This window comes from Zalophus californianus, chromosome 9 (assembly GCF_009762305.2).
Source record: "Zalophus californianus isolate mZalCal1 chromosome 9, mZalCal1.pri.v2, whole genome shotgun sequence".
Classification (NCBI taxonomy): Eukaryota; Metazoa; Chordata; class Mammalia; order Carnivora; family Otariidae; genus Zalophus; species Zalophus californianus.
This window is the reverse complement of record NC_045603.1, coordinates 5,010,326-5,022,914: the sequence shown is the minus strand read 5'-3', so window position 1 is coordinate 5,022,914 and position 12,589 is coordinate 5,010,326. Positions and strand designations below refer to the sequence as shown.

General features: G+C 59.7%; 1 protein-coding gene across 1 annotated transcript; it reads left to right on the top strand.

Annotated features, from left to right (window-relative positions):
- The first annotated feature begins 572 nt into the window (after positions 1 to 572).
- LOC113922445 lies at positions 573 to 10,833 on the top strand. The gene is made up of 5 exons (XM_027594335.2): positions 573 to 585; positions 1,023 to 1,150; positions 3,432 to 3,610; positions 9,473 to 9,610; positions 9,869 to 10,833. The coding sequence occupies exons 1-5, from the start codon at positions 573 to 575 to the stop codon at positions 10,065 to 10,067; spliced, it is 657 nt and encodes a 218-aa protein (XP_027450136.2). The 3' UTR covers positions 10,068 to 10,833.
- Positions 10,834 to 12,589: the final 1,756 nt, after the last annotated feature.

Here is a 12,589-nt window from a genome sequence, read left to right as displayed (position 1 = left end):
AAACACACACCATACTGAGACACACACACATCCACACTTTCACACGCACTCCCACGCCAGATGGACACAGACACAATACACACACACCCTCACCCCGGGCTTGTGGGTGCGACAGAGAGGAGGCACCCTTGCAGACTACACTGCAGACGACTGAAAGTCAGACGACGCTATCCTGCTCTTTTCAAAGGAACGAAGGAAGCCTCTGTCCTTTGAGCCAGCCTGGGAGCAGCCCGCCCCCCCCCCCAGGTGGCTGTACTGTCCCCTCCTTTTCCCAACATCCCCAGGGAGGCCCAGAGAGGAGCTCCTGCCTGAGGCAGAGTGGAGAACGCTCTCTGGCCGTTCCTGGGCCTCTGTGTCTGGGTCCTCCCATGGCTAAACTCAGGCTGCTGTCCGGCTGCCCCAGGCCCGGGCCCTTCCCAACCTGCTCCCTCGTGTCCAGGGGGAGGACCTGCAGCCGGAGATGGGTGTCCCCCTGCTGCGGTATATGGAGCACGGGCAGTGAGAGCCCGTTTGGACTTTCGATTACCTGGGGCGGGAGAGGGGCCGGCGGGACCAGCAAGGAGGGGGCTTCCATGCAGGAGAGGGGTAAGGAGGCAGGGGGAGGGGGCCAAGTCCGCGGAGGTGCAGCTGGGCAGGGGTGAGGACGGCGGGGTCCCAGGAGGGAGTCCGCTTCTCACGACGTGGCTCCCACACAAGCCCGATGGCGTCCAGCACGCGCACCAGACGGCAGGTCACAGGCCTGACTCCACTTGGCAGGGCCGTGTTGTGTTGCGTGCAACGCTGTTGTCATTTAAAATGAGGTACACAGACGGCGGACCGGGAGGCCCCAGGGCTCCCTCTCCTCAGCCTGACCCTCGACCGCCCAAAGTGACCCCGGATGGCTCCACGGACAGCGTCCTGTGGCACTGCTGCTGCTCCCAGGCCCGTGGCCTGTTTGCGTGGTTGCTAGGAGGTTTCCATGGCGACCAATAAGGGATGATGGAAGCCTGGCAGCTTCACACATCCCCCTCCACTGGTGGGAGCTGGGCCCCCGCAGCCCCTCCTGGGATTGGCCACCTGCGCAGGAGCTGGGGTTGGGGGGTGCTGGACCCCTGCAGACCCATCAGAAGCCGACACATCAGGAACCCTGGAGGAGCAGGGGCAGAATGAGGTGCAGGCAGCAGGAAGGGCATGGGTGCCAGGCAGTGGCTGGGCCGTGGAGCCCCCCAAGCAGCACCTGCTTCACTGAGGGTTTGCCATGTGTCAGCTCATCCAGCTGGTCCCTGGGCCTTGTGACAGGGTGGCTGGTTCCCCCCACCCCCCAGCCACAGCTGAGGAAATGGGGGAAACAGCCTGGTCCAAGCTGAGCTCCTTGGTCTGTCATCAGTGTGCCCAGTGCTGGTGGGGGCCAGGAGCCTCTTCTCCTGAATGCTCATCCTCCAGGGCTGTGCTTGGACCACCTCCATCTGACAGCAAGCAGACCCAGACATAGAGATCAAGGGTCTGCTCTCAGGTCATACAGCATAATAGGGATGGCCGAGCAGGAGAGGAGTGGGGAGAGCTGTCTGGCCACAGCCGAAACACCTGGTCCTGAGACGCAGGCCTGTCCAGGGAGTTGCAGCCTGGGGACACGCTGACGTAGATGGGGGCCACAGAAAATCGGAAAGTCGTGTAACAAAATACCTAGGAAACAGAACTGGGTGGGAGAGCAGTGTGCAGGGGAGGCAGCCACTGCCCGGGACTGGACAGAGAAAGCTGAGCCTATCCTCAGTCCCTGGGGCGAAGACCGTGCTCCCCAGGGCTGGGACGTAGGCAGTATCCCCATGCTCCCCAGGGCTGGGACGTAGGCAGTATCCCCCATGCTCCCCAGGGCTGGGACGTAGGCAGTATCCCCATGCTCCCCAGGGCTGGGACGTAGGCAGTATCCCCCATGCTCCCCAGGGCTGGGACATAGGCAGTATCCCCCATGCTCCCCAGGGCTGGGACATAGGCAGTATCCCCCATGCTCCCCAGGGCTGGGGTGAGGGCAGTGCCCCCCATGCTCCCCAGGGCTGGGGTGAAGGCAGTATCCCCCATGCTCCCCAGGGCTGGGACATAGGCAGTATCCCCCATGCTCCCCAGGGCTGGGTGAGGGCAGTATCCCCCATGCTCCCCAGGGCTCGGGTGAAAGCAGTGCCCCCCATGCTCCCCAGGGCTGGGGTGAGGGCAGTGCCCCCATGGTCCCCAGGGCTGGGGTGAAGGCAGTGCCCCCCATGCTTCCCAGGGCTGGGGTGAAGGCAGTGCCCCATGCTCCCCAGGGCTGAGGTGAAGGCAGTGCCCCCATGCTCCCCAGGGCTGGGACGTAGGCAGTATCCCCATGCTCCCCAGGGCTGGGGTGAGGGCAGTGCCCCCCATGCTCCCCAGGGCTGGGGTGAAGGCAGTATCCCCCATGCTCCCCAGGGCTGGGTGAGGGCAGTATCCCCCATGCTCCCCAGGGCTGGGACATAGGCAGTATCCCCCATGCTCCCCAGGGCTGGGGTGAGGGCAGTGCCCCCCATGCTCCCCAGGGCTGGGGTGAAGGCAGTATCCCCCATGCTCCCCAGGGCTGGGACATAGGCAGTATCCCCCATGCTCCCCAGGGCTGGGGTGAGGGCAGTGCCCCCCCAGGGCTGGGTGAAGGCAGTATCCCCCATGCTCCCCAGGGCTGGGTGAGGGCAGTATCCCCCATGCTCCCCAGGGCTGGGTGAGGGCAGTATCCCCCATGCTCCCCAGGGCTGGGACATAGGCAGTATCCCCCATGCTCCCCAGGGCTCGGGTGAAAGCAGTGCCCCCCATGCTCCCCAGGGCTGGGGTGAGGGCAGTGCCCCCATGGTCCCCAGGGCTGGGGTGAAGGCAGTGCCCCCCATGCTTCCCAGGGCTGGGGTGAAGGCAGTGCCCCATGCTCCCCAGGGCTGAGGTGAAGGCAGTGCCCCCATGCTCCCCAGGGCTGGGGTGAAGGCAGTGCCCCCCATGCTCCCCAGGGCTGGGGTGAAGGCAGTGCCCCCCATGCTCCCCAGGGCTGGGTGAGGGCAATTCCCCCTGTGATCCCCAAGACTGGGGTGTAGGCATCGCCTCCCCATGCTCCCCCTGCGGCCACAGCCCATCTCTTTGCTGTCTCAAACAGCCCTTGAGGGGGCAGGCAAAGAAGGCTTGCACTCTGTCACACAAGGAAAGTGAAGCCCAGAGAGGTCAAATGACTGGCTCAGCCACCCAGGTTTTCAGTGGCAGAACGAGCCCCTCAACAGGGCTCGCCTACCTCCTGGCCCTACAAGTGTCCACTGGCACCCTTGTAATTTGCCCTGAACGATCTCTGATCGTGTGCCTGGGGGGGGCACCTGGCCAAGTGCAGTACCTCACAGGGGACAGACCAGGAGATGGACAGCCGGGTGGTCAGGGCAGAGCCCCTCCATCACTTCCCACTCCCCTGTCTGCAGGTGGGGGTGCCGAGGCTTCTGCTCCCTCCAAGGAGGCAGCGTTGCCATGGTGACCACCGTTACCTGGCAACTCATCTCCGTGGTCCTGGGCACCTGCTGTCTCTCCTCTGGCTCGGAGGATGGACGTGTGTCCAGAAGGCCCCCTCGTCTCGGAAAACCCACCTGTGGAGACAAGACAGGTAGGCTGGGGCAGGAGGACAAGCAGAGCCCCTCCTGGGTCTGTGAGAATCAGACGTAGGCTTTCATTTTTTCAAAATTGGGAATACTGGTTTTGATTTATGGGATAACAAAAATAATATTGTGAAGAATCTTTTCCCAACCATATAAGAAATTATACAAAGGTAAGATTCACCGTATCTCCTTTTGGTGGCACCTCCTGTCATCCGTCCCTATGTGTTGTGCCAGGGGGTAACGGTGGATGTGGTTTTTAACAAGGGATCACACACTGCATGGCTCACCCTGCGTCCCCACTTAGCGCCGTGTGTGGACATGTTTCTGGGTCAGCGACTCCAATCTCTCAGCCGGCACGCTGCCAGGGTGCCTGGGGGTGACTTGCTGAGCGTGCCCAGAGCTCTTGTTCAGGGCGAAGGCTGACCCTGTGCCTGGGTGGGGCTTACAGGCCACCAGAACGGGAGAGCCCCAATGTGAGGAAGGAACAGTCCTGCTCCAAGAGAAGGGGCAGGGAGGAGAAAGCATGCTCTGCCCAGAAATCACAGCAGACTTCCTGGAGAAGGCCCTTTTTTGGCTAGGATTAGAAAGATGAACAGGATTACAGTATGGAAGTAAAGGGGCCCCTGGACAGCTCAGTCAGCCTTCAGCTCAGGTCACGGTCCCAGGGTCCTGGGATCAGCCCCGTATCAGGCTTCCCACTCAGCGGGGAGTCGGCTTCTCCTTCGCCGGCTCCCTCTGCCGCTTCCCTGCTTGTGCGTGCACGCGCGCTCTCTCTCTCTCTCTCTCTCTCTCTCTCTGAAATAAATAAAATTAAAAACAAGAAGAATGTGGAGGTGAAGACAGTAGGTGGGATTGTGCTGAGTCCTCCTGAGCAGAGCAGGGAAACAGGGCGCCCTGACCTGCCTTCTGGGGGAAGGCTGGAGGGAGAGCTCCCAGGGAGAACGGGAGGGAGCAGTGAGAAGGGGAGGCAGAATAGGAGAAACTAAGAGAGGGGAGGCAGGAAGGGGGGAGTGGAGGAGTTGGGGATCGGCCCATATGGTTGCCAGGTTCACTTCATACTTAAACCACGGCTCACGTGGGTGCTGTGCTATCCCCATCTTACAGTGCAGCAAACTGAGGGCCCGAGCCATTCGGTAAGACTTTCCAAAGGCAATGGCCAGTGAGTGGTGTCATCCCGGTAGAACCCTCTCTGACTTGAGTCCCCAGAACCCACTCCAGCCACCAGCTCAGGGCCACCCGGTCCCCTGCTACCACTATTTGTCTCAGAACTAGGTCCACTAAGGAAGGCCCCTGGCATGCCAGAGCCCTCTGGGGTGAGTGTGCTCTACAGCCTGGGACCTCTCCTGGGGACGTCTGCTGGGTGCCCAGGCCCACCAGGGCGCATGCCCAGTGGCACCCCAGCTCATCTCCAGGTGCCCCCAGAAGGCCGGGACCCTGTGAACCCACAAACAAGCAGGACTCAGGGCCTCCAAGGGCCCTTTCAGGCCTGCCCCACCCTGGGAAACTGCAAGGAAGGGGGTGCCCAGGGAGGGTAGGCACTCCAGCGGGATGTGGAGGCTCTGAAGGCGCAGAGAGCCCCCGGACCCTGTGGTGCCCACGCCCCTTAGCCCCAGCCCCTGGGCTGCCGCCTGGAGCCCAGTGCGCGGTGCCCAGTGCGCGAACGGAGCGGCGGCGCCCCCTGCTGGCCGAAGTGCCCTTCACACTGAGCCTCTAGCGGGAATGAGGACGGGCGGCCCCCCCAAGCCTGCACCAGGACGTCCGTTAGCCAGGATTCTGGGCGTCCACGGTCTCATGAGAACAAACACAACTACCGTGGGCGTAACCGAGGGCAGCACATCTTCCAGTCTGATCTGGAGTCCCTCCCACACTCTGCCAGGAGACTGGGGACCTGCCTAGGGAAGGCAGCCCGAGGCCACACGGCCACTGGGTGGGAACCCCGCCTGGGACTCTGGGGTCCTGGCCAGTCACACAGGGCCCCACGCTCAGAAAGGCCAGAGCTTGGTTTCAGGCTGTGCTGTCACCATCTTTAAAGTTAACCATTTTGAACAAGGGCCCCTCACTTTCACTCTGCACGGGGCCCTGAACATCATGTCCTGGTCCTGTGTAGGAGCCACCGTGGGAGCCCATGAGCTGGTGGATGATGCCCTCCAGCTCAGGCTGCTGGATGAGCTGGGCCTGGCCCCGTAAAGCCCTTGCTCCCATGGGGACAGCTGTCCCCACAGCTGCCGCTCTGTGGGCTTGAGCTCTAGGACAGTGTCAGAGCGCCTGGAAGCCTCCCTCACGGCCAAGCTGAGCTAGACCACCTCCCTTAGGCTTGCTCACCCCGGGCCTCCCTCCCACGGCCCGGGCCACCCCGGCATTGGGCCCTGAGCCGGCTTCCAATGCCATGGGCTTTCCGGTCCCCCACACCAAGCCGGGCAGCCAGCAGGAAGGGTTTACTGATGCACTGAATGGTGAGTTATACAGGACGTTGAGAGGGTTCAGGGGTGGGTGCTCCAGCTCTGTACCCCACAGGCCAGGTCCCTACACCCAGGCCCAGGTCCTGAGGAGCCCCCAGGATGGGCGGTCAGCCCTCCAGTCCCCAAGGCGGGGCTACCCCGGGTGGGATCTGTGGAGTTCTGCTGCCATCTCATGGTCGATGGGGAGAAGGCAGGGCCCCAACATGGGGAGGCCGAAGGCTGGGGCCCAGCAGTTTAGGTGGAAACTGGGACATCAGGTGGGTGGGAACCGGGCCACCAGTGCAGAGACAGCCAAACCAGCCTCCCTAACACCATTCTCTCTCCACCATTCTGCTCTGTCTGTTCGTGCTGTGGATGAGGAATGGAGGGGAAGCGAGCGTGGTCATGCCGCTAGTGAGTGGCAGGGGCCCCCGGGACCCCCAGGTGGGTGTTCAAAAGCTAAAGCTCCTCCCAGAGCCCCCCTAAGCCAAGACCAGATGACACTGACCCTTCCTCAGGTCAGTCTCCAAAGGCTGTTGGGAACTGGGCCCAGCATCTCCATCAGGGTCTCCTCCTCTGTCCCGGGCTTACAAACTCTGCTTCCAATCCCTTTTCCCACCAGGAGCCCATGCTGGGTAGACAGGCAGGAACCAGCATAGGCTGAGACCCCAGCTCTGCCCCTAGGGAAGCCAAGGGTATCTGGGAGCTGGAGGGTGGTCTTCGGAAGTGCAAATGGACCTCTAGTCCCACCTCTTTGATGTGCCGGTGGTGGTGAACGAGGTAAGGGGAGGGCAGAGAGCAGAGGGAACAGGTGCTTAAGAGGGGGTGTTTTGCCTTCAGACACAGATTCAAATCTCAGCCTGGTGTCCCTTCCTCTCCGTTCAGCCTGCAGGATAGTGGGGAGTTTCCCACCTCTTGGCCCCACCTTGAGGATCAAAAGAGATAACACTCACAGTGTTTGGCCAAGGCTTGGACCCCACCAAGCACCTGCGCTGCACCTGGCTATGTAGCAGCCTTTGGGGGGGGCGGGCAAGTAAATGACTACACACCTTCTCTGCTCCCAGAGGCACCCAAGTTAGTGCCCCCCAAGGCAAGAGAGCAGAGGGGTGCCAAGGAATACCCTGAGAGCACACCTCCAGCCCACTTGTCCATCCGGGAAGTACCACAAAGCTGCCGTGGCCCTGGGGGGGCTCCTTTCCTGAACCCCCTCCAATCCGCCTCCTCGCCTCCCTGAGCCCCCACCTGAGTTCAGGCCGTCTATGTCTTGACCTGGAATTTAAACCACAAGTCAGACCCTGCTGCTCCCTGCCAAAACACCCCCAATCCTGGTCACCTCCCCCATCCTGGGGTAACACCTAACTCCTCCCCAGGGCTCGCTCTCCCCTCCCAGCCCATCTTGGTCCTCTGCTCCAGACCCACAGAGCTGTGCTCTGCGCCACCCCCCACCACCCCCCAGGCTTACATAGGCCATTCCCTCTGCCGGAGCACTCTTCCCCCATGCACCTGGCCACCCCAGCACCTTCCTTCCCCCAACACTGCAGGCAGGACCCCAGAGCAGAGCCACCAGCCTCCCGGGGACAGAGGTCCAGCTGACATTTGCCAAATGGTGGTGCCTAGGTGGCCCCCTCACCCACTGCCCTCAACAGCCCTCAGCGACAGCGCCACCATACCCCTGCTTTGGGCTCCCCAGTCCTGCTGAGGATTTTAGGGGCACGCAGGCACCCAAACTCTGGGTTCACTCTCTAGTTACTTCCATGTCACTTCCTGAATGGCCCAGGGCCGGAGAGAGGATTTGTCTCCTGTCCAGGGCCTCCCAACCAGACCAGCTGGCGGCAACCTTGACCTCCTGCGGCAGCTGGTTAGGTAAGCAAACTGCCGTGCACCTGGGCCAGGAACTACTGGGTGGCAAATCAAAAGAAGTGAGCTACCAAAGCCATGAAAAGTCACGGAGCATCCTCAGATACACTTTGCTAAGTGGAAGAAGCCAGTCTGAGAGGGTCACATACCGTACGACTCCAAACCATACGCCATTCCAGAAAAGGCAGAACTCTGGGGACACTTAGAAGACCGGCGGGTACGGGGGGGTGAGGAGGTGGGCGGGAAGACTAGCTGGAGCACAGGGGGTGTTTAAGGCAGCGAGGACCCTCTGTGATACCATAGCGGCAGATACGCGTCACTTACGTGGGTCCAAACCCACAGAGTGTGCAATCCCAAGAGAGAACCCTCCAGTCAACTCCAGACCGTGGGTGGTGAGAACGTGCCCTCGCAGGTTCATCGCTTGTAACAGATGTCCCACTCTGGTTGGGGATGTTGATGATGGGGGGAGGCCGAGCATGTGTGCAGGTGGGGGGTGGGGTGGGGGAAATCTCTGTACTTTCCACTCAATTTGACCGTGAACACAAAACTGCTCTAAAAAATAAAGTCTATTACTTCAAAATATGTTTTAAGAATCAGGTTGAGAAGTATAATAAAGCAGACATCTCCAGGAGTGGGGACCAAGAGTCTGTAAGGGGCCCCATCCTGCCTGGTGGGCCCAGAAATCACCAAATGATCTGTTGATCCAGCAAAGCCAAGTTCGTATGACAAGAGGGGCCACCCTGGCCAGAGCCTCAGGACTGACTGTCTTGGAAAAAGGAGGTCAAGTCATGGTGGGGGGGGGGGGCGGTGTCGGGTCCGAGTGGAGTGGAGACTGGCTGGCATGGGTCGGGTTCCTGATACAGCAGAATGGGCCCGGACACTGCAAGGGCTGGTTTGCCAAGCCCTTCTTTGTGTGCCAATAGTCATTCTCATGATGAGGATTTTGCCCAACTGAGTAAGCTCTTGTTCAGATAAATGGATTTTCAGGAAGTTGCCGAAACAATAAAGTTCTTTGCAACTTCATTCCCCTGGACAAGAAATTTCTGATGAGCAGTGTGCTTGCAGGCAGTTTGTTGTCAGATCCGAGGGAGAAGGCCCAGGGATCAACCAGCAAGAGCAAAGCAGAGCTCCCAAGTGCAGAACTCACTGGGGGGGGAGGGGGGCGGCAAACCCTATGAGGCCTCAGTCTTCCCATCGGCAAAGTGGGGTTCCAGGCTTGCACGGATTCAGAAGGCCCTTCCAGCTCTGGTGAGTAGGTCTGTTTGAAGCTAGGCTCAGAGGTGCTGGGAAATTGCCCATCAGAGACCACTATGGGACAGAGGCAGAGTCAAATCCACATGTCCCAACAGCAGCCCAGCCCTCTCCTGGCCCCCCTGCCCTGCCCAGAACCTGTGCTGAGAAGGAGGAGGGCCAGGACAGCAGGGGCAGGAACGGGCAGTGGGGGCTGGGTCTCTTGGAGAGGTGACCCCCTCCCTCTCTCCCTCCCTCTCCCAGAAGTTGATCCCAAAATTCATATGGAAGAGCAATGCCCCACAGCCTTTCCTGCTTCGTCCGTCTCTCACTCAAATCTCCCAGGCATATCATCCACCACCCTGGAAAGTCCAGGAAGCCACATCCCTGTCTTGCGGGCACCCTCGTCGCAGCACTATCACCTGGCATTGAGGTGGTCCTTATCTGCCGCCGTCTCTCCCATCCCACTGTGAGCTCCCAAAGGTAAAGGACCACACTGGCTACGCCTGTGTCCATAGCACCCAGCAGGGGCTCCACGGGGCAGGAATCAGACAGTGACGGGTGGGTGGATGAATGGATGGACAAGCGGATTATGGATGGATGGATGGACGAGTGGATGGGTGGGTAGATGGAAGCGGGGGAGGGAGGGAGGGGCTTTCAGCAGCCTAGAAAGTCCATCCAGTGATCCCGTTTGGGGACAAGGGAATTCCATTCACGCCTGTATCTTCTCTCTCCTTCTAGCCCCAACGGCTCCAGGCCGGACAAGGGTGGTCGAGGGGATGGTCGGGGCCAAATGAGCTCCACGAAGGAGGGTAGGAGTCAGCACCACTCTTTGCCCTGGATTTCACAGCCCAGCCAAGCCTCCCTCACCGGGGGCACAGGCAGTGAGAAGGGGACCCGTGGGAGCACCCTCAGAGCAGACAGGCCATCCCTGCTTTAAGCCAAACGGTGCCAAGGGCCCTGGCCTGGGGAGGGGACTGAGGGAGGGCCCAGGCCTGGCCTTTGTGCTCAGCCAGGAGCACACAAAGACTCAGAGGGGAGGAGAGAAGACAAACACACTGCAGACTGGGCTTGGCTGGCTAGATCCGCGTGGATGCCTATCACATCCCCTGTGCCCAAGGGCATGTGCGCACTCACATACTCACCCGACTGCCATCCAGCCACAGAGCGCACTGGTCGGTTCAAACCACAGCCGTGCCCCCAGCCAGCCCGCTCTCAGAGGAGACCTCACCACCACCTTCTGAGGTAGATGTGAGATCACAGAAGCTACGTAGTGGCCTCTACTCGTGGTTCCTGACACAGAGCTCCCGAAGCCCTTGTAAATTCTTTAGAGGTAAAAGCACTAGGAGCATCTCTTGCTCTGGGTGGACTCCTGGGTGGGGCGGGTCACCAGAAAGAACAAGCCAGGATTAGAAGCCTGGAATTTTTCAGCCCCATCCCCCCACCCTCCAGAGAGGGGCCTGGGAGCTGGGAACAGAGTTAAGGATTGATCGCACCTACGTGAGGAAGCCTCCATAAAACCCCAATAGTAGGGGGTTCAGAGAGCTTCTGGGTTGGTGAACACATCCACGTACCAGGAGGGCGATGCACCCCAACTCTACAGGGATAGAAGCTCCTGCACCGGGGACCATCCCCGACCTCACCCTATGTAGTTCTTCAAGACCTGGCTGTTCATCTGTATCCTTATCATAGGCTTTAATAAACTGGCAAACAGATCTGTGTCCTTGAGTTCTATGCACTGTTCTAGGAAATAATCAAATCCAAGGGGGACGAGGTCATGGCAACCTCCGGTTTGTGGCCAAGTCAGAGGAGGTTGTGGCTAACCTGCACACCTACCACTTGCGATTGGCACCTGAAGTGGGGGGCAGTCTAGTGGGACTGAGCCCTGAGCCTGTGGGATCTTGTGCTACCTTCAGGTAGACGAGTCCGAACTGGGTAGAATTGTAGGACGCCCAGCTGGTGTCACAGAATTGCGTGATGTGGGGAAAGAACCCACACATCCGGTGTCAGAAGCATTGTGAATGTCAGAATCATTCGTGAGGAAGGGAGAGACACAGGAGGAAGACCGTAAGCATTCAGTGGGAGAGTGGGGCTGCCTGGCTGGCTTGGTCGGAAGAGAATCCGACTCTTGATCTCGTGGTCATGAGATCGAGCTCCATGCTGGGTTCGGAGAATACTTTAAATAAATCGGGGCCCTGGGTGGCTCAGTCAGTTAAGCATCTGCCTTCGGCTCAGGTCATGATCCCGGGGTCCTGGGATGGAGCCCCATGTCGGGCTCCTTGCTCAGCAAGGAGCCTGCTTCTCGCTCTGCCCCCACCCCCTGCTCATGATCTCCTTCTCTCAAATAAATAAAATCTTTTTTAAAAGATGATAAAAATTAATTAAATTTAAAAAAAAAGAATTCAGTGGGAGAGGCAGAGTTCATGATGCCCATTTCACAGAGAGGCTGACTGAGGTCCCGCAAGTGGAGTGGCTCAGTCAAGAGCCACGAAAACCGAGGATCCTTCAAGAGGAACCCTGCAGGTGTCAACATCCCCCTTGGGTGTGTCCTGTAGAGCCATGAGTGGAGGCAAAGCCTATTTTCAGTTGCTCCCAAGGCTTGTCCCACAGAGGTTCCTTGAGCGCCTACTGTGTGCATGGCACCACCTCCCACACCGAAGATACAACAAGCAGCCAACCCCGCACCGAGGGCTTGTGGCACTGGACAGCTTCAGTGTACGAAGGTCACTCCCTTCCCACCAAGAAGGGCTGGAGGCAAACACAGCCGATACCACCGAGGGGTAGCACCTGGCATCAGGGGATGGGGAGGGTTTTCCACAGGAGGTGCTTTCTCATCTGAAGGCATGCAGCTAAGGGGAGCAAACGGCACAGCACTGGAAACCTGCTGTGCCTGAGGAACGGGAAGCCCAGCCACAAGGCCAAATCCAAGGGCCGGAGATTAAGGTCTTAGCATCTGAGCCGGGATGTGGACCCGCGCTGTATGGCTTGGCTTTGAAGGGATCCTGGTGCTTCCGTTTCAGGTTCAATGTGACCAGGGTCTAAAGGCAAAAGAGACACAGGGATTACAATGTAATTATCTGCAATCCGCTCACCTCCTCCCACCCCCACTCCCTCCCAGGCCCCTAAGCGTCAGCAGCAGGATCTGTGAGCTAGGCTAACAGTCAGACCGAAGCTGGAGAGGCCGGTGATGTGAACCGAGCGGCGGAGAGGGTAGAGAGCCGCGCACGGGGAAGGAAGAGTCTCAGGCGCCTGTGAGGGAAGCAGATCCTAAGCGTGACCAGATCATTTTGATCTGTGTCGTTTTTTTTTTTAAGATTATTTATTTATTTATTTGACAGAGAGAGAGAGAGAGACAGTGAGAGCAGGAGCACAAGCAGGGGGAGTGGGAGAGGAGGGAGAAGCTGGCTTCCCGCCGAGCAGGGAGCCCGACGTGGGGCTCGATCCCAGGACCCTGGGATCGCG

Excerpts from the sequence above, each read along its gene's own strand:
- LOC113922445 (XM_027594335.2), top strand. Across the intron at positions 1,151-3,431 it reads AGGAGCAGGGGCAGAATGAG|GTGGGGGTGCCGAGGCTTCT; the intron begins GTGCAGGCAGCA and ends CCCTGTCTGCAG. Across the intron at positions 9,611-9,868 it reads CCCACTGTGAGCTCCCAAAG|CCCCAACGGCTCCAGGCCGG; the intron begins GTAAAGGACCAC and ends CTCTCCTTCTAG.